Here is a 21,893-nt window from a genome sequence, read left to right as displayed (position 1 = left end):
GGCTGTTGCTGAGACAGGTATTACTCTACCTATGGCTAATGCACCCATTCCCATCTGAGAGCAGCAGCAAACAAGGTTATGAAAAGAACATTTGTCAGTGCTCGTGTATAGGTACATACATGCATCTATACATGTCAGTTTATGAGTCTAAATAGAATGGGGGTGTTTAGACACTGTAAGTGAAGGCCATGAGAGGCTAACAATTAACACTTGAAACCAGAGTAAAAGAGTTCATTTGTACACTTTGTAGTGCCTTTCATTTCCCTAGATATTCCAAAGGGCATTTTTGATTTGTGAACTGCACCTCTGATTTGTAAGACAAGATTACGCTTCCTCCCACATACATTCCTCCTAGGGAGAGGAAAAAACCTGACAATTAGCAAAATTCCTTTTCTTTCTCTTTTGAAAGATACACTTCTGTATCATAAACCAAAGACTGAATTTCCAAATCAACAAAAAATACCTGGGAGAGTTTTTCCAACCACATCTCCTTGAACTCTGTTAGTAGTCAGAAGATATCTCTGAACTGCAGTGCTTCCACTATCTACTTCAAGGAATCTATTTTTTTAATCCTTCTTATAAAATAGGCTGTAATATAGCAAGCTGAACACATGATAAATTCTGTAGTAAGTTCATAATTATACCACCATAAAACTGTATCAAACAAAAATACAGGGACACTCAGAATGGTGTGTTCTAACAGTGCGTATTACCAATTGCTGTTTGAAAGCTGCAAGTTGCAAGATGATCAAACACTGGTGAAGTCAACAGAATGCTCTTTAAATACTTCATCATTTAATGTTATTAAAATAATTTCTTATTTGCATAAAGAATTTCATACGGCATATTATTTACAAAATAGCTCAATGTCATATAAAATTGTTTACATTCATTATAGGAACTTATTAATTATTCTGGCCAAATAACACAAAATCAACCCTATTCCCTGGATACGAACTATTTCTTCAACAAAGTCCAACAACCTGAATATTTTCCATCTTTTATTCCTCACTGTCTTTTACTGTCAGCTGTTATAACCTCCAGCCAAGGAAAGAGAAACAACTACCTTTGCTTCTGCCTTGCAACTCCGAATTGTTTCGCCTTATGGCTGATAAAAGATCAGCATTGGCATTATTGCCTTTTAAATGTGTGTAAAATTCTATTGTTTACATCACCAAAATTACCTTAACATTTGTTACTCCGTTACTGGGGTTCCATACCTGGCCTCTTCAACTTTCACTTGTTGCAATTTCAGGCTTGGGTACGTTTATGATTAAGCTCACAGGATATGTGAATTGTTGCAAAACAGAAATATTTGAATGGAGCAGAATTTGCACAGAATTTGCTCTCTTTCAGCATCAATTTTGGCAAGAATGGGTGAATGACATTTTTCGTGAAAAGAACACTGTTTCTACTTTTATTACTCAACCTTGATGTTATGCAAACCCCTGAAATTACACACGTGAAATCAATGGGTATTACTGAAGTAATAGAACGTACATATTTCCAGTTTGAAAATTACCTTCTCTTAAAAATAAGTAAGTAGTATATTTGCCATACAAGAATTATGCCATTAATAGTGGCCAAATTCCATTTTTCACATTTTTGCACTTTCCTGAAGACATATAGTACTGCTCATGTAAAAATAACGCTGGCAAAAAACTTGAGGGAAGCAACATTTCTGTCTATGAAGTTTATGTAGAGAGATCATGAACTAAATTCTTTTCAAGAAACTCAGGATAAAGAACACTGTAAGTTCTCTCAAGAGCTGACAGAGTGTAAACAAATGCTTCTACCTGCTATGGGAACTGGACTAAGCACTCAAGAAGTCTGCTGAATGAACACCTGGCATGTACAATATGGCAAGTGTAACAGTATTTATCTGCTCCCAAAATGCCAATGCAAAAGTGTCACCTCCTCTGCCTGAATTACAAGTTTTAAACAGACAGCTATTTCAGACATTAGCAGAATCCATCAGTAGTATGAGTGTGCTGATGTTCATGAACTTTCAGTACATTTTGAAACTCACATTAGTAGTGGGTCACTTCCCTTAAAGTGTATCAACATCCACCTGTACTCAAAATGTGTGAGTCCAGTGAACAGAAACTGAAAACCAGAGTAAAGATGGCCTTTGCTGGTATGCTATTAGGTATCAGAGTATGTTTAAAAATCAGTATTTGAAATTAAGATAGACAGGCTTATAGACACTTATACGCAATCCTTACCTCACTACAAATCCAAATCAGGGAAGTAGAACTATCAGCCTCTGTGTGTGTGGAACAAAATACACTGTTATTTGAAGAGTAATTTCTTGAGGCCTCATATGAAGATGCCAATTGAAAACCACTGATTTCATAACCAAAGTGTCCACAACTGTGTTCTGCCACATCTACATTAACGTGTGTTAAAAGTACACTGTAGTAGTAACAAAACTCCATTTGCCACCATCAGCCAGCAGCTGTGTTCCCTGGCTGTGATTTGCAAATTACTACAAGCCAAATTTTAAAGTTTGTCAAGCACTTTCTGTAGTCTCTTTTTTTCAGCATAAAAGAAAATAAAATCTGACTCTATCATGGAGTTGGATGCGCTGAATAATAGTTTATTCCTCTGTTCCAGAAAACTTTCTAGGTCTGAGAACAAGATCTTTGATAGAGGTAGTGATTTCCTGGAGCTCTTTTCGAATGCTTTCTGCTCCTTCCTCCTCTTCCATGTTATCTTTTGTGTCACTGTCTCCGTGTTCAGTTTTCTTAGTCTGGCTCATCAACTGTTTCACCACTAATCCGTGGTATTTGACTAACAGCAAATGCTGATCCTGAGAGCAAAAAATGGGAAAAAAACCAGGGAATGTCAATGTTACAGAGAAGGTAGACAGACCTATAATTAAAGATTTAATTTTTTAAAAAGCATTCTCCCATTCTTGGATAAAGAGAGTTAGTGATACAGAAATATATTTCCAACAAAGTATTTGACAACCTAAATTCTGAGAGATCGTCGAAGCAGCAGAAAACTGAATGTGCATCCATGCTGAAAAACAGGACAATTAACCACTGAAGCATAAAAACAATGCAGTTAGTAAACTGCACTAGTTCTGGCAGTATAAAATACAGAATTTCAGTATTTGCTCTTGAAGAGGTACATCTTTCTTTAAAGCTGCATTAGAAAAGTTTAAAAAGAAACGATGCTCTGGCTCAGAGGAAAGAGATTGTAAAAACGTTCACTTGTAAGAATTGTAACATCCCCCAAGACAGGGCTGTCTCCATGGATAAAGGCAAAGGACTAGTAACAGATTCATTTTTAATTTTATAAAAGAAATTTTGGTGACAGATCCCTGAAATGATAGATTTGACATACAATACAGATCAGAGGAATTGTATATTCTGTACATAAAGTAATATTTAGATATGAAACCCAACAGTGTCAGGTTTATGCAGCAGAAATAGTGTAAGGCAAAACTTTCATGTTCTGTCATAGAAAAAAGGTAATTTCCCCTTAAAAAGCTAGAAAAGGATACCTCTGGGATCTTGCCACTTAGGAAATTAATGATCTGTGGTACTGATCTTCCTGGTGCATGAAGCATACAGTGAGTTGAAAACTGAAATAACAATACTGATGTCAGGTGCAGAACAAGAGCTGGATCTTCTGTGACTTTGAGCTGTTCAATCAGAGCTTGTCTATGCTGAAACAGGACTTGCCTAAGCAACAAGAAGATATTAAACAAAAATATGATTCTATGATATAGTAGTTGACCACAGATGCTAAAAACTTACCTAACATCAATTAATTTTAATTTTCTCCTCTAATAGACCATTTATTTATATGAAATTCAAGAATAATTAAAAAGTGCTATCACTGGCATAGTTCAGATTTTGAAAGACCCCTAGAGAATTTATACACTATATTGCAGACAGTAGTGAGTCAAGAAAATTAGCTAAATGTGAATTCTCCTCTCTTCCTTCTCCCATGGATTCAGGACTGCTTGACTTTCTATTTTTCAGTTAAGGAGTTCGGAAGGAGGACTGCCTCTTACTTACACAGTCAGTGTGACTGCTCCCATACTAACCATTCAGATTTAGCAATATAGCTACATTTCATAGAATAAATAAAATTAAAGTACCTTTCCTTCTTTTTGTCTCCTTTTTTCACCATAATACCACAAATATCCACTGCAGAATCAAGGCACGAAAGAAAATCTTCTATACTCTATTAAAAACAATATAAATATTTAACCTGTGTTAGCAGATTATAAAAAAGTTTAACTACTGTTCACAATTAATCACACAAAAGATGACTGTGAATACACTTGAAATAAACTATAGAAAAAAGAGAAAGTAACATGTATTTAGTAGAAATTACCTTTGTTCATCTTGCAACAGCTCATATACTTAAATACTAACTCAAATTGTAATTCATTTGTCTTGGAAATGAAATTAAAAAATGAATACGTGTTCTAGAATTATTTACAGATACATATTTTATTAAGAAACACCTCACTATAGCTTTTTGCATAAAAGAATTAATAAATAACTCTCCTTGTGTCTACACTGCCATAATCTGAACGTTTAGTTTTTTTTCAAAATATCCGTAATTTTACTAGTTAAGAAATACATGGGAGAACAATCAAGAACTTTGGGAAAAAAATACAAGAAACATCAACCACTTTACACTGGAGGTTCTCCCCCAGTTTGCACTCTTCTCACCTGCCCATGAAAGGCACACTGGATTCCATCAGGCAGCAAAGAGCCAGAGGTGACTATCAGTATCAAAATGCAAGATCAGCTTTTCATCTCTGAAAATTCACAGACATGAAAACACACTCTCTCTCACTGCCTTACATGAATTCAAAAGATTCTTTTACCTTCATTCTTCATGGCAGCAGCAGTTATGTACTACACTATGTGTGCCAGCTATTTATTAGAATTGTATCAGCAGAACAGAAAATCTGAACTTGGATTCACTTTACCTTGCCATTCAGAGAAGTATGCAGTTTAGTTAAAGGACCTTTGGTATCTTCTGGCAGTTTACCTAAAATCTTGATTCTGCCCTGTATGGGACAAGAATAGAAATAATCTGTAATATTAATTATCTTTTTAGATTAGGCATATTTCAACTGAAGCAATTACTTATTGCACAAACATTACTGATCTACTTGAGACTGTTAGAAAGGAACTGTTATATCTGTACCTCACTTGTGATTGTAGAGTAATTTTCTGTTGTCATCATTGACTCAGATGCCAGGAAGTTGAAAACCAAATTTGTAATGTCTGTACACAGGGTCTTCAACAAGTGTTTGGCAAGGTTAGTCTGAGTATCATCTGTTAAAAGAAGTAAGTGATTAAAGCCACTTATTACAGGTATCTGATTCCTATGATATTATCATAGCACTTTCTAAACTGGAGACTCCATTAACCATGAGTAGTATGAGAAAGTTATCTGAATACTTGAAGTTAACATCCCTTGTTTGCTGTAACATTCTTGTGGAACATTCTTCAGTGAAAAATGTGAGCTTTCCATTCTGTAAGAACATTTTAATGAGTTGCTAGTATTTCAAGGGTGTATCTGTATAAGCAGTAAACTAACTAGCCCTTGCACAGTCAATCCTCCTGAACCACTGCTATTGATCAAGTCAAAAGCATGCAAAGGAAAATTCTCCAGGACAAGGAGTTAAACAGAAGAACAGGCATGTGACTTTAAGACTGAAATACTGGAATTTAAAAAAAAAAAAAGAAGCTACAGAATACATGTCCAAGAACAAAGGCTAATGGGAAATAATTCCATATATTCCAAAATACAGGAGTATCAGGCTGTTTTGCTAGTGTTTCCTTCTGCTAGAAGTTTTACACAGGGAAAATTCTAAAAGAAAGCTGAATACAGCAGAGAATCTTGGAAATGTCTACAGTATTTTCCTAATGCTAACTTTTCTGTCATGTCTTGCAAAGTATCCCCCTGCAAAACTAATCTACCACTTTCCCACAGACTCTCCTCAATCAGCAGCTATGTTCAGTATCAAACCCATGAGATTTAAACAGCAGTTTCTTAGAAACAAGTGGTATTCAATTCTTTCATTAGTGGCACAGCTGACAGAATAAAGTGATCTTACTAATTTTTTCTTTTTTTTTTCACCTAGACAGTGAAAAATTGGAAGGAATGCAAATAGTTGGGAAAGAAAGACAAGAACAGAGTTATCTTGACATAAGATATAACAGAATATGGATATGAAATAAAGCAAATGTATTTCAATAACTGTGCAAAGTAATGGACTTCAGCATAAGGGCAGTGTTAGGCATAGTAAACACATCACAAGATTTTTCTTTTTAGATTTTCCTTTTTAAACTCTTGCTCCTGTCTAATCTTTAACGTAGATTCTGGAATAAATTTAACACCCTTGAAGGAGCATATTCATTTTTCAAAGTATATATTTTGTACCTGTGAAATGCTTTGTTCCCTTTTCAAATAACCGAATGTTGTTGTACAAATTTGAGAATTCCTCCTGCAAGTCCTTCATAGCCTGTCTTCTGTTAGCTCCAGAGGAAGATGTTGAAGACGTAAAAACAGAACGCACAACTTCCTGGTAAGTTTTTGTCAAAGGTCTTAGAACAGGAAAGTAGAAGGGAGAAAACATTGAGCAAAGTGTGAAACTCAACAAGGTTTTTCCAAAGATATCAACAATAGAGAAAACTACCTCATTATGTAGTAAATGACTGGGACATGAATGTTATAGAATGGCAAGATAAACAAAAAGCAAATAATGGGAATCAGAAAAAAAAACCCCACAAGGAAATTAAAATTTACTTAATGGCAGATGTACTAATGTTACAGTACGTGTATAACATCCTCAGTGGGAACAAGGTGAAAGACAAAGGATTTTCAGAAACAATACTATTCACAAACTTTCAGGAGTCTCTGAACAAATTTCTAAAGATGCAGTTACTATTGCACTCCAAGTTTATTCGAGCTTGGCTATTGCAGTCTTATTATGTTCCTGTTGCTCTGAACATACATGTACACATCCTCTCTGGTATGGAACATCTTTTAAAAGAAGTTACTCATCTTTGCATAGCTCAGTTTGCTGACATAACTTACTACCCAGTTCTCATGGGTACCAGCGGAGACACAGACACCAGGAAACATGAACATATACCAAAGACTGTCTAGAAGATGAGACTGGTGAAACCCCAGCATGGATCAGTGTAAGGGAGTGAAAATACACCCATGAAGCTGAAAATAAGCTTTCAGGACCATAGTAAACAGAAGCACATTACTGTGTCAGCACAGCTTTCTAATATGTAAGACAGGTGTAACATGGAGATGTACAGAAAAAGAATATTGTGGTTCAGTTCTATCAACAAAGCACTTTTTTCTAATCAAGAAAACAGACTGAAGCATAGGTTCAACTGAAGTGAATCACAGATTTTCTAACTCCAGCTGAATTACTGAAATTACCTTCTTAGATGTTCAGCAATTTCTGTAATAAGCTCTTCAGGGCAATCCTGCATGCGGGTCTTTAAAACATCCTCAATTTCCTCTTGTGACATGAAAGGGAACTCCAGCTTCTTATTCCTACCTGTAGCGGCCATGAACAACAGTCACTGAGAAAACATTCCATTAAGTATTGCTGCAATTACTCTGTGGCATGAGACACTGGAAAATGTCAAAGTCCGAACACCACAGAAGAAATACATTATCAACAGTGGAAAAAAAGGGATGATTACACATGACAGTTGAATTTTACACACATGAAAAACTGACAAAATTTCCCTTTTGATCACTTAGTAGTTTCTGTAATAAACAACTTAAGTAGTGTATGAGGATATGCATTTTTGGTGAGAGTTTTCTTCAGACTGCTTGGCCCAGTAGTTCAGGAAACATAATGTCACTAAGACCAAATAGATTTTAAAACTGAATAGTGTTCCTACTTGAACGATTTCACAAGGTTGGTGCTTTTATTTTTTTAAACTCCATTTAGTAAGGCACACAATCATGTAACACAGTATCCTAAACTTGAGGTTACAGTATAAAATCTGAAACATGATAAATTAAACCAGACAAGGTGTTCCAGTAATAAAATCAACTTATATGCATATGATTTAGTGCATCTGTATTTCGGTTTTGCACAAAACATGAAGTTTTCCCGGTGCTGTAGAATTCAGTTTTTACATATAAGTATGAGATCAGAATGATGACAGAGAAGCAGAAAAGGACATGTTCCAGATGCACCTTAAAACAGGCTTATTCTGCACATAAAGTAACTGAAAGTACGGACACCAATGATGTTCCTCGTTGTGCCACAGTAGTAATGAACATACAAGGTTATTATAAACAAGTGAAAAGTGAGGTCAAATCAGGTTTTAAAAAGGATCTTATTTACATTTGAATGCTTTCATCTGATTTTACCTTCAGATTGTGGTTATAGCTATTTATTATAATACAGCAATACAAGCAGCAATAAGGGTAAAACAGAAAGCCTACATGAAAAAAAAAGTGATTGAACACTGTTTTACTCAGTAACTGAGCAGTGCTGAAAAATAATTCCATTTATATGTGAATTATAGTACTCTGAGAGCAGTATCAAACACAATTACTATACTGTACTTCACACTTCAAATATCATGTTTAAAAGTATTTTTCAGTCAGTATTGAAAGTCTGGACACTATGTATAAATGGAAGCACACATCTCTGGTTCTCCATCGAACGAAAGAACACAATGGCTTCATTCGCAACTACTGTTTGCTCTAAATCTAACAACGTTGGCTTTTGCTTCTTAGCAAGCCATTCATGCTCCTTGTAATTGTGAAGGTAGAGAAAATAGGGACCAATAAGAAGTGATATTAAAACTATCAAAACATTAGTTTTGACTGTATATTTTATCCCTATGAAGAAAAACTGTTTGATTGCGACGATTTGTTAATTTAGACCATTCATTTATCATACACTATGCAGCAGGTGTTACAAAATCAAGTGTAACATTCACCCCGAAGTCTAAGGCATTTCCGACATAAAATAAAAGAATAAATATAAAATAGTATTATTTCCTTGACTTATATTTCTTCACCCCGAAGTCTAAGGCATTTCCGACATAAAAGAATAAATATAAAATATTATTATTTCCTTGACTTATATTTCCTTTTTAAAGACTAAGCTATACTTTTCAGTGAACATGTAATGTCCATTTAATTTAAATAGCAACATCATATCCATTGACACAATTTTAACTAAACAGTATTCCTATCTTGTTTGACATTTTACCTGATTTTACCTAAACAGTGGGGGAAGAACAGACGTGTAGAAAAAAACCAATTAGTAAAACCATGTTGAATAGATATGAATAGATAGTTCCTAAAATAAAATGACAAACCTGTGGCAGTCCCTTGTGACTCTTCATCGCTGTCAGCATCCTTTCTGCCTTTCTTCTTGGTTTTCTTAATCTTTATTTCTCTGGCATTCCCACCGCCTCCTCCTCTCACGCTTCCACTGCCCTCTGGTGGGGAATTACTTGCTTAGTACACAGGAAAGCTGTAGCACTTAGAAAGTTTACAATACCATGGTAATTTATCTGTGTTACTTGTTAATGCTGGATTGAAAACCACAACCTGATTCTAAATACAACCTAGAAAACATATTCCAGAATCTTAGGGCTTTAAGTTTCATTCTTAAGAAAAAAAAGCAACTGAGGCAAAGCTTTGTTTAAGCTAATGTCATTAATAAACATGGCCACTAATATCAAATGCACATGTAATTAAAAAAAAAAAAAAAAAAAAAGAAGACCATCTTTCTTCAGCTAAAAACAGATGAGGTATCAGAGTTCATAACGTAATGGGGGATTTTCTGTTGGTTGAAAATAGCATCTTAGTAAGCATTTAGCATTTTTATTCAATGATGCTAAATAACTGAGCTTGTCAAAAATATTTTAGACAATGTAACTTTGTTAATTTTCAGAGAAAGAATCCTACACTATAAGCATTTATCCAAAATATTCTTGGAAGCACGCATTCAATTAACTAGAGCATGCAATCTTTTTTGACTTTTCCTAGATGACTACAGAGCAACGGGATGTTCCAGTTCTGACACACACATAACAAATTACTTTGTTCAGAAGTCCTGCAATCAATGTATTCAACTGCAGACAGAACCTCAATTTGCTATACAGTCCCTCTCCACAAGGCAAGCTGTTCTGGTCATTGTTCCCTTTTTCATAGCCTCTTCTGTTATTTTTTCGCTTGGAAGAAATTTAAACACCACGGTGCCTTACATGCACTATGCCTTGAGAAAGTAGGCATTTTTCCATTTAAATATGGTCCAAGATTTCAAGTAACTACATTATGTAACTACTATTGTTTAAGAAAAGGAAATACAAAGACAAGATGCTACTACTTATAAAGCTAACTGCAAAATTGGGGCTTTTCACAAGCTTATTTGAAATGTGACTGCACTACAGTTACATAAACCTGTTATGTTGGGGTGTTTTTAGGTAATGTACATTTACAGTCCATAATAAAACATTTCAGGGTAGTGCTTCCTGATGGTGTTAGCATGTTACCTGTGGATAGGAATTTGTCTAGACACGTAGTACAGGCTCAGTAGAGTCTCACTCCTCAGAGGGCTGGAAACCCAAGTAATTCTGACAGTTCAATTGAAGTTCAAGTTTCTCTACCTCAGCTATGGCCTAGAAAAATCTGCCATCTCTTCTGGCAAGAATAAATTTAATTTCCATGTCAACTCAGGCCTACTCATACTTTTTTTTTAAGCGTAGAATGTTCTATTTTGCAGATGAGTATACTGAATTAAGTCAGATGCATCTGCGCTCTAATTCTCTTACTTTCAGTAGCACAGTAACACGCTGCACGTGAGTTCAACAGATTTCTCAGCTGTGTTGTAGAAACACAAGAGCAACATAAAGTTTTTGGGACTCAAAATGCAGTCTTCAGACTGAATACTGTTTTAAAAGTCAGAAGAATTTCAAACGGTTAAACCCCCACATTTTTATTCTTCCTTCAATTGAAATCTATTCCAAACAGTCACCATCCAAATGGAGTAAGGTTTGAGATTAATTTAATCCAGGATATACCTCAAAGTAAACTGTTGTTTTGGGGTGACTTAATCTCCAAGTAACTGTTACACGTGCAAACAACAGAAAATTCTATGGCATGGTTTTCCCAGAAAAGATGTCAAGTATTCTTCAAAAAAAACCTCAAAAAATCATTCTCAATTTAGACAAAGTTATTTTGGACTCAACATCTCAAGACTAATAATAAGAAATATATTAATTTTCCTGGATCCCTGAAAATTAGAGACTAAAAGTGTTATCTATACTGTGTAATAAAACATGGCACAGAGGTCCCTGAGGTAATACTGGTTTTATTCAGTCTTATGTGATCACACTGTATAAAATAATAAATGGACACAGGATTCCTTGCTTCTAAAAAGTTACCTTGTGTTGAACTAACTCGAGACCTTTATGGTACTACCTCTGCATTTCTAAGTCTGAAATTAGTTCTCATGGGCATAGCTGAGATGTATCCACACCCACAGTATAAAGGTAAGTGGTTGGATTATTTCTTAAATATCTTAAGCAATGGACTGGAAGCATTTGATAGATTACAAAATATACTAACTTTATATTGAGTATGTCCAAGACAAAACAAGTTTGTTGTTTGTTTTTTGCTTAAGCTATATATTGATGTTTTACCTGTTGCTTTCTTTCTTCGTTCATCCTTTTTGTCTTTTTTATTAGCATATGAGTTCTCTAAACAAGAAGCCTGTTTTAAATCTTCTTCAGTGATTAAATTAACAGGGTTGTTTTTGATTTCCTAAAATGAAGAACATGCACTTCATAGCAAAAAGACACACATAGCAATGGAAGAAACATAAACGTTTTAAGCCATTTGCCATTTTCAAGCGCACTAATCAATCAACATGTTTTCCAAGTGCAACACATGAAGAGAAAAACTGTTAGTGTGACTGCGCTTCCTGAGCGCACCAGAATGTACATTAAATCACACCCATTAAATATAGAAACCTGTTGTTAAGTTGTTTTGCTTTTTCTCCAGTTGAATTTCAGATGAGATGTACAGAAGTGGTAACAGCGACTAGAAAGTCACATCAGCTTTACCCCAACACTCAACGTGAACTGCATCTTGACCAATAAAAAAACCTACTGTACCTTTTCAGCTTTCTGTTGCATCAGATCAGAAAAGAGGTCAGCACAGGTGCTTAGAAATTTCTCACTGACTGCAATGGTGTCACTGAAGACTAAACCTGAAGAGCTTTTGTTTAAAGATCTCATCACTTGCTGAAGCAAAATCCCAACATCTTCCACTGACAATGAGCTGGGCAGAAGAGTCTAGGGTAAAGGAAATCAGCGTACAATAATCTTGTATGTGGATAAACAGAATACAGATGTGCCATTTGACACCTGATAACTATTTAGAAAACACTGCACTTTTCAAATAAAGGTAGTAATTTAAGAGTACACACTGTTTTAAATATTCTAGCATCACAAATCAACATTGCTCTAGAAATATGTGTTACCTCTGGGCAAATGCATGGCAACTTCTTCAAACTGAAGCTCAACAGCTACAGACCAAACACATTATACATATGTGTAGTTTCAATAAAGTATCATTTGACACAAAAATAAGAAAAAATAAATAAATCCAGCAACAACCGAAAGGATTGCTTACTGCTACATCTATCCAGTTTCCAGAGCTGATGGCTTCCTCCACAGAGGCTTCAACTTGATCCACAATTTCTTGACCAACACAAGCTGCTCGCAGAAATAAGAGTTGTGCGGACTTGTATCTTTTTTTAATGTAGCCTGCTGGGTCAGGGATGCCAAGTCTATACAATGCATCAAATTCTATAAAATAGTTAGATGTCTGTTAAAATTTAGTTCCTTCATATACAGACAAGATCTTATGTGATGACTTTATGTTGAAAGCAGGAAATGAAGAGTTACACATAGTTTTTACACAAGTAAATGCAGCCTTAAGCTAATGCTGACCTAAAACTTAGCTCAGTACAAGCTACATCTAAATGTTGTTAATAGAAGTATGAAAATTAAATCATGGACATGACTTTGGTCTGAATTTAGAAAACTGTTTTTTTTCAGATTCTTATACCATTAAGTTTATATTTGCAGTCATACCTTTCCAAAGTATTCTAATATAGCACAAACAATATTTACAATACATGCAGTGTCCAAGTGTTTTGTTTTCAACTATTTAGCCGTTCTAGTGTGGAAAACATTCAACGACTGACACATACTCCATCAGTCAAGCAGTATTACAGGAACACTTAATACTATCACTGTAAGTTATGGCAAACCTTTCTAATCTCCAAGAGCAACTGCTACTTAGGGACTGACCCCTTGGGACCATAAGGGTACATTCCTTTCTTTATTCAGATCCACATTTTCCCACAGGTCGTGGTGCTTTAAAACACCATCATCCAGCATCAGCTTGAAGTTAGATAGAATTGTTTGGATTCAAATCAGGACACTAGTGCTATTCACTCCAGTTCTACAAACACCATTGTGGAAAAAAATTCTTCCTGAGTACTGCACATTTGGACTATTAGCAGCCAAAGTCTGGTTGTAATCAGGACATCCAGCCTGAAACTCCAGCCATGATGATCTGAAAACTCTACAATGAGCAGGCTAATAAGTGTTTTCAGAGCAGTAATAGAAGTAGCATTTGTAACCCGTTTTTGAGGAGTAGCAACTGTTTAGCAGTACGGCTCCCTCTGCTGAGATACAGCTCATTGTGATACAGTAACACACATCATTATGATCAAGACAGTCTTTTAGCAAAGGACTATCAACCACTGTATTGATTTCCACTTATCCTTATGAGGCTTCACTCTAAGCACAAACTAGATTAAGATAAGACCAATTACCTAAACTAGTTTTAGAAAGCTATTTTATCTGTAAGAATATAGATTAATTACCTAAGTAACCATTCTGCTTGAAAAAGGAATCCACCCAGTTGTTCTGTGTCCTGGAATAGATGTCTGGAACAAACACAGCCTTATCCTGTCTCCCACCAACCACGGTGCCTTTCAGACGACCAGCGTTAACAAGTTCTTCTAGCAAAGCTACAAGAGGAAAATACATGAAGAGACATTTCCTAAGTCAGTATATCCATTAATCAAAAGATAGTAATTATTTTCCCTGGTTTGTTTCTTCTTTCTTCCCACCAATTCGTGCTTCTAGTGAAACAATGCTGAGCTCTATCAATTATTTTTAACATTTACGAGAATTTCTTCAGGAAAGCTGTGGAAATCAAACAATGTTTCCAAAGAGTGAGCCGAAAGGGCAGGATCAAAATGTTTTTTATTGAACATATATCTGGCCAGTTTTAGCTTGTAATTTAAAAATGCAGACATAGAAGAATCTTTCTCTAGCCAGAAGAGTAGAATATATTAGCATTTTATTAAAAATTTTCTCTTTGAATTCACCTCTTGCATGTCAACCAAGACGGAAAAAAGAGAGATCTGAACATACTAAAATTACATGAAAAGTCATTATCTAAATTGCGTAACACATTTGTCAATAATAACCTTTGAGAAGGTACAAATACTGCTGACAAAGAACATATTGGTAACTGGTAGTACCAAAGTACTAAGCACTTCTCAGTGCTAAATAAGATTTTTAAAATCCATTAAAGTTGCACAGGAATATCTGATTTGCCTCCTATGTTCTGCTTCTGCCTTTTTGTCATACAAGAGATGTATTTAAAAAAATCAATGACATCAACTGCCAACTCTGCTGAATTCTAGAGCTTTGCCAGATGGCTATTTTTACACTCAGTTTATGTTCTTTTCTATTTCATTAAAAGACAGATTTTACTCTGGAACAAAACATCAAATGGTATCACATAGCAAGTCCTCTTCCTCATTAAATATGAGCAGCAGCCAACACTACAACATGCTTAGTACAACACACAGAGGTTTAGCTCACTTATGCAGGGAAGTTTACCTGAAAACCCCGTTCCAGAAGAAACAGTGCATATTAAATCATGATAGTTTTTGTCAGATATGCCCATAGTGAAGATGAGCCTCTATAAGCTAGCAGCTATTGAACACAACTGCCACTAGCAAAGCTGAACAATACTTACACTGAAAAAATGCAGAAGAAAGAGAAACTGATTTAAACAAGATAGATCTTTATGAAATTTAAGACAAGAGCCAGAAATCATTTTCTGCCATGGTTCAGTTACACTGAATAAAATGGAGCTTATAAGACCAATTCTGGAAATAAAATTAGATTTTTATACTTCCTAATATTTTAGTTACCATAGAAAATAGAGTCAGTGTGCCTATTCCTCTTAAGCAATTGTCATAAAATATAGATTGGTTCTCTGTTAAAATTTAAACTTGTTTTATTCAAAGTTTTTAGGAAAAAGAATTAGACTTCACTACAGCTCCACAAAATTGGCTGAAAATCTATTAATGGACCAAAGTCTTTAGGGAATGAAGATGTCAGAAGAAAAGAAGTAAAATGAAGGTATCAATTAAATTCTGTATTTAGCAAGTGTCAGTTCTAAAACTCCAGGGCAAAGGAGTACTCTCAGAGATTTCACAGACCCTGCTACAATTATATCTGGACAGTATTCTGTTTTAAAACAACAGGACCTCTGTAGAACAACCATAAAGTCACACTTATTTTTAAAGGTGACCAAGTAGTCTGTAGTGTCCTATTAGGTCTCTGTCACAGTCTGGCAAAGACGGTAAGTGTCCCTCTATGTCTGTCCCACACCAGTAACATAATGCTTAGAAATGAAGAACATCTGTGATTTCATTATGCTTTGTAATGAGTGTTTTAAGTGAAAGAGTTTCTCATTTCTAAAACTACTTTTTATCATGACTTTATGCAAGCTTAAGATAAATAGCAGCACATCTATGAGACAAAACCAAAGAATAATGTTTATCCTGTCTAAACCCAAGTGTTGATTAAATAATTAGCTGTTTGTAAATGATACAAATATTACACTGAACTTACATTTTTTTTCTGGAAGAGACAGAAAACTGACAAAGACCACTTTTAAACACATTGCTAATAGTGACAAACATAAAAAGCAAAAACTTAACATCATTAAAAGGCACTTTTCAAGTTTCCATCATTTCTGAAATTGAAATGGCATCTCAGCAAATGGACACAATAATATCAAATGTGGTCTGGCAGTAAACAAAAAGATAAAAAGCTCTTTGAAACTTAAGAAACTGCAGAGGTAATGAGAAACAGTAAGAAAAACTAAAGAAAAAGATGAACAAACTCACTAAAGACCCCCATGAAAGTACTAGAAATACATATTGTGATGATCACTGGTGTTAGGAAAACAGCTGAACTTCAATTCACATTAATACGGTACACGATCAAAGCATGATGATGTACTTGAAGGACTTATCTGAAACAGACTGTCACCAAATACTGAAATTTGCTGGGTATTGAGACATTACTATAATGCAATTGAACAGACTTTCCCTTTAATCTATGAATACCTGGATGGCATATTAAAAAAAAAAATATGTGGAATTTTAAATTTATTACGTGGAAGCAGAATGTTTATATGATTTTATTTAAGTACTAAGATTTTAATTTTCAGAATAAGCTTGTGGCAGAGAACCAGAGAGTAAGCAGAGAGATACCTCAGTGGAGCTAAAGTGAGCAATGCCCTGAAGGCAAAAAGACCCAATCAAACAAGAGAAGCGTTAAGGTTCATGAGTAGACATAGAAAACTATTAAAGGATTTTAAAGACCAGCAGCACTTGGTCAGCCAGCATAGAAGACTAACGATGCTTGAAGCAGCATTTTAGAGAGATAGGAGAGGGCACACAAAGCGACAAACAAGTAGTGCTTAAAGATTGCAGCAGCTGAATAGGGAATCTTTATGCATTTCTATTTAGAAAAGGAACTGTGGAAAATAAAAACAGAGAGTTTAAGGATATGTTTTATCCCTCAGCATATGAAGTCATTTAACTAAGAGTATAACAAAAGCTTTGCCTCCATTATGACAGAAAAAGTCAGTAAATAAAATCCTGAGCAGTTAATGCCATTTGGCTACATAAAATCTGTTCCCTTTTGTGTGCTTCACTGATAAAACTGCTAGTAGCTAAAGGCAAATAATGAAAGAGATGAATAAATAAGTACTGTACTTCTTGCATCATTCTGCCCCCAGAGGCATCTTGTCAACAAATGTTTTCATTGCTTTGGATGGAGAGAACATCCCTTCAGACAAAGGGTTTAATACTTTCTACGCTAAAGAAAAACACACTGTTCTGTATTTCAGAATTAAGGCTACATACCAAAACCCTTCTCTGAAAGCATACTTCTAGCAATGAAGAATGGATTTCCTAACAAACACACGAAATATTCTGAATGAAACTCACAGTAAAGTAAGTGCTCTTGAAATCCATACCGAGTGATCAAGCTACTTACAGGTGTAGGCCTTGGAAAAAAAGAAAAAACAAAACAATATAAATTAATGACATGAAAGTGATGTGGAGAATCCAGAAATAAGAGAGGTTACTCTAGATTAACAAAATTATGTAGCATCTTAGCCTCAAGGTGCTACACTAATGTTTAAAATAGCTTACAAAGTTTTAATTTTGAATTACTGTGAAGTTGTAAGACAAAGCTATGATAATTAATTGTAAGAAAACTTCTGCTCTGCTAAGTTTTTCTACAAGGTGACACAGAAATTTTCTGATTTAATAAGAAAAACTTGTCTATATTCACATGTAGCAACCTCATCAATAAGTAACCGACTAGGGAGCAGTGGAACGACAAGAGGATAGATATTCTACAAGTGAAAGAACTACAGATTGTCATTTTCTTCAGCCAAAATACTAAAGTACTTTGCATACTGTATATTGTTATACGTCCCTCGTTCTCATTTCAAAAGGGGGTCCCCATTTCTAACAAGTGAGTCTAACACTCACTTAACTGAGTGTTGGTCCCAGGAACTGAACTACAGTTAGGGGAATATATCCATAGGTTTTTATTTTCTTTTCTTTTTCCATCACAAGTGAATCTGGCCCATAAAGACCTATAGCAAAAATACTTTAATGTGTGGTTGCAGCCATTGCAATTTACCGAGTAATTGCAGTGAAGAGCCCACGAATGCGTGCTCGATGGCGGGACACAAAGGCTTCTGTAAAAATCACCCCACGGTTTTCCTGGTCTAGTTGTCCATGAATAATTCTGCCCAAGCGCCTGGATAATGCCTGTAAATAGACGAATTGAGCTTTTCTAAGCATGCCTTCTTCCATAACATATATGGGTATCTAACAACAGAGAACTTGGCAGAAAACGGAAGTATGGTTTGCAGATGCACAATGAAAACTAAGATATAACATTAGCACTGATTTTGTACGAAACAGTGACTTACAGCCATGGATGCTGCAAAGATAAAGAAAGAAGGTGGTCACAACCAATTCTGCATTTGCCAGGTTGGTGGCTTTCATCACCTGTAACAGGAAGTCTCCTGGAAGGTCGTATGCCTTGCAGAGTTCCGATATTGTCACCTGCCCAGATTCCTGTAGTTTATCATTTATTTCTTCCGCTAATTGATCCAGATAACTCCTTTTGTAAAAACAAGAAAAAGACAAGACAGCACATTAAGTGTGACATTCAAAGTCAACCTCAAGATCACATACTGAATAACTGGTCTATTTTAATATACCTCTTTCTGTTGCATCTTTGCAAAAATAAACTGAAAGTTATTTTAAATGAATAAAGGAGAACAGTGTAAGTGAAAATGGGTGTTGTTTTTTTTAAAAAAGCCTGTGAACCAGGTAGCTAGTACTAAGATGGGCCATTTATCTACTTGTATGAAAATTTTAAGAAAGAGAAAACACCATGCCAACGAAAATTAGAAAATGCCTTGAGCAAGCAAGACAGGTCTTAAGAATTTCAAGAGAGCCAGGAACTTCATGTTCTTTGACAAGACCAGATCCTGAAGCTTGATCAATCAAAAAGACAACCCCATAAGAGTATTACTCCAGTGGTTGTTAGTGTGCTGAAAGCCATGAGATAACTAGCTCAAACATCTTAGGCTTGTGAGGTAAAACAAGAGGTGAAAAGGTTTGTCAGTGGCTGAGGCAGACAGCAAAGCCAGAGAGCAAAGGAGATCTGGCTGCTGTACACAAAGACACTGGGTAAGAAATGAAGGCCCTTGAATGTAGGACAGTGAACACAAATGTTCAGTAAGGCCTTTACACCATGGATTCACTGGATGCTTTGCTGAAATAGGCTTCACTTGCCTAAAGTAGCTCTGATCACCACCAAATCAGCCAAGAAAAAAGTATTTCACTTCAGAAGCAACAAAGGTTGGACACTACATTTAGTCTGCATTTTAAAAAATAAATACAGCATGAATTATACATATTGCTCCTGAAGGTACTCACTCGTTTATAAGCTGTCCCAGAACAAGCTGAATACCTTTTTCAGATTTAACTATGTCATTAGCTCTGTTTTCAATGTGTAGAAGGTCCACATTTATTACCTAAAAAAAACACCTCTTATCAGAACTTTAAATTGAAAATCATTCTCAAACATTGACATGTTACTTACACATTCCTATACCTTGAGGAAAGATGCTTTTACTTTTTTCTACTGTTGCATACACACACACTTATCTGTGTTTTGGAATAAAGCACCAATGCTTTAGGGAAAAAAACTCTCTTTGCAACTGTGGCAAGGTTAAAAGAAATCTATATAATAAAAAAAAAAATCAGAAAGTGATAAAAAAATACCAGAAAATAGAAAACTGCTTTTCATGAAGGTTTTCTGTTTCCAAGTAATTTTGCTCAAGCCTGAAGGGAAAATTAGCTGCAAAGGAATACTACTGGAGGACAAAGACTAGTGGAGACAAGAGAATAATGAAGGAAGAGGGAAGATCCAAAGAGGCATGCAAAGCTAATTATGCATGCTCCTGCAGCTTTAAATTTAAATGGGTAACATATTTCTTTTCTGTCTGCCCTCCTTAGTTTACAAAGAAAGAGTTCATAAACAAAAACTGTATATATCAATGGCGATTTCAGAAGTCCTAGATTATCACTAAGCAGAGAGTTTTCAACAAAGCAATAAATTGATGCATTAAGTAATCTGCAGTACCCTGACATGAGCTACCAGATCTTCATAAATTTGTTCTGTTTTAAAAAAATAACTTAGCTGGAATATAACTAATAAACTGCATACTCACAATACAAATGGTGAAGAAAATAGAGAAGTATAAAGTTTTTATAACTAAAGTTACCTGTTGTAAGTCGACAATGTTAACTCGACCTTCAAGAAAAGTTAAAATACACTTTTAGTACATGAAACATATTTGAACAGATTTAGAATATAGTACAGCTCATTGTGCACACAATATTTAATTACTTTTTCTGTAGACCAATTAAACTAGTCCATGAGTACCCAGAGATTGTTAAAACTTTCTACCTTTGCATGATGCTACTAACAAAAAACCCGGCAAATTTTAATTTAGTTCAAGCTGTCCCACTGGTATGATAAACAATGGCATAACACAAACTGAGGCATACCTGTGGTAACAGAGAGAAAATGGCTAATCTGTATGAACATAATAAGAAGTTAATTTTTCTAAACTTATGATACTGTGAAACTCATCCTTAAGTATAACTCAAAGTACAATACACTGCCTGCTCATTAAAGCCATCAACAAAAAGCTGTCTGAAGAGTACTTGCTTCCTTATATATCTAAGTCACATCTTCCAATACAGGTGGCTCTTTACATGGGTAAAATAAAACACCTGTCAACGATAATTTGCAAATATTATTATTACTAATGGTGTGAAAGGAAAATGACCTTGAAATTCCAAGACAAGCCCAAACATCTGGGCCAGGTACTTAACTATATTAAAATGCCAAATTTCTTTAATAAGGATTTTTATACAACTTTTATGTCAGAAATTCTGCATGTGTGAAAATAAACCAAGTAACATATCTTGATATGCTTACCTAAAAGCTTGACACAGATCTGAAGTGAAAATAAAATAGCAGTAGATGAATTATTGTGTAGATGAAGCAAATGGAAGAAAGCTTTTTCTGAAAGATTAAGGGTACTGAAAACTTTCAATTTCTTTCTGTAGCCTTTAAAATTAACTTCCAAATACAAACGAAGAAGGAAAATGCCACACTTACCACCACAAACATGAAGCTCATCGTGGATCTCCTTAGTAATCTGTGCTGGAGTGACATACTCCTTGCCATCAAGAGTGTGCACTACTTCCAGCTGCTTTTCTGCTATCAGCTTTGTGACAATTTCTATACAGTTCCGTTCTGACAATCTATCAACAGCAGAAGGAGCCAGCAGTTATTCTAAGGAAGTACGTGCTAAAATTACCTTTAAATTGATGTTTCAAATATGCTAAACACGGGAAGTACAATGAAGATTACTTGCGGTTCTTTGCGAATATACTTTTTCAGACAAAGAAACTAATGTCTTTATCCTGCTTATCACCCACCAAATCATCCATATGGCTTCACTTAGGGGAGTCATCTCTCCAAAACTTTTACTCTCCTCCTGAGCAGTTGTCAGCCCTGTCAGTCGTAAGAACGCACCTGCTGGTGAATTTAGGAACGCCTGTACTTACAGAATCCGTGTCTTTGATACTTCTGCGCGTTTTTATTTTACTTTTGCGCATTTCGGATTTATTTTTAACAACAGCAAATTCTGGGCAACTACCTCAATTGGTCAACCAGACATAAAGGAAGAAACCGAGCTCTGGTGCCGTGACGATTTGAGCAACTCGAACTTAGGTGTGACTACACACTCAGTCGGTTCCGTGGGCCTGTCCGCGCTCTGGGGTCCCAGATGGGCCCGCGGGGTTCCCGGCACTGACACAGGGACCTGCGGAGGGGCCGTACCTGGCCGGG

At 35.5% G+C, this 21,893-nt stretch overlaps 2 protein-coding genes across 3 annotated transcripts in view; both read right to left on the bottom strand.

The window, feature by feature from the left end:
• FHL5 (four and a half LIM domains 5) overlaps positions 1-2,310 on the bottom strand; it is a 34,451-nt gene extending 32,141 nt beyond the window's left edge. For both annotated transcript variants that reach the window (XM_017739587.1, XM_008637726.2), the window contains exon 1: positions 2,226-2,310. The gene's annotated coding sequence lies outside the window, so the exon portion shown is untranslated. The remainder of the gene's footprint in view (positions 1-2,225) is intronic.
• Positions 774-21,661, bottom strand: UFL1 (UFM1 specific ligase 1). The gene is made up of 19 exons (XM_008637909.2): positions 21,579-21,661; positions 21,159-21,328; positions 20,254-20,282; positions 19,403-19,500; positions 18,464-18,578; positions 18,090-18,220; positions 17,384-17,442; positions 13,943-14,089; positions 12,679-12,854; positions 12,159-12,338; positions 11,685-11,805; positions 9,354-9,476; positions 7,441-7,561; positions 6,424-6,587; positions 5,182-5,312; positions 4,961-5,041; positions 4,115-4,200; positions 3,512-3,692; positions 774-2,812 (listed from the first exon to the last, which is right to left on the bottom strand). The coding sequence occupies exons 1-19, from the start codon at positions 21,659-21,661 to the stop codon at positions 2,600-2,602; spliced, it is 2,409 nt and encodes an 802-aa protein (XP_008636131.1). The 3' UTR covers positions 774-2,599.
• Between the last annotated feature and the right edge of the window lie 232 nt (positions 21,662-21,893).

The sequence above is a fragment of the Corvus brachyrhynchos genome, unplaced genomic scaffold (genome assembly GCF_000691975.1).
Source record: "Corvus brachyrhynchos isolate BGI_N302 unplaced genomic scaffold, ASM69197v1 scaffold14, whole genome shotgun sequence".
Classification (NCBI taxonomy): domain Eukaryota; kingdom Metazoa; phylum Chordata; class Aves; order Passeriformes; family Corvidae; genus Corvus; species Corvus brachyrhynchos.
The sequence above is the reverse complement of the archived record's forward strand: the minus strand, read 5'-3'. Positions and strand labels throughout refer to the sequence as shown.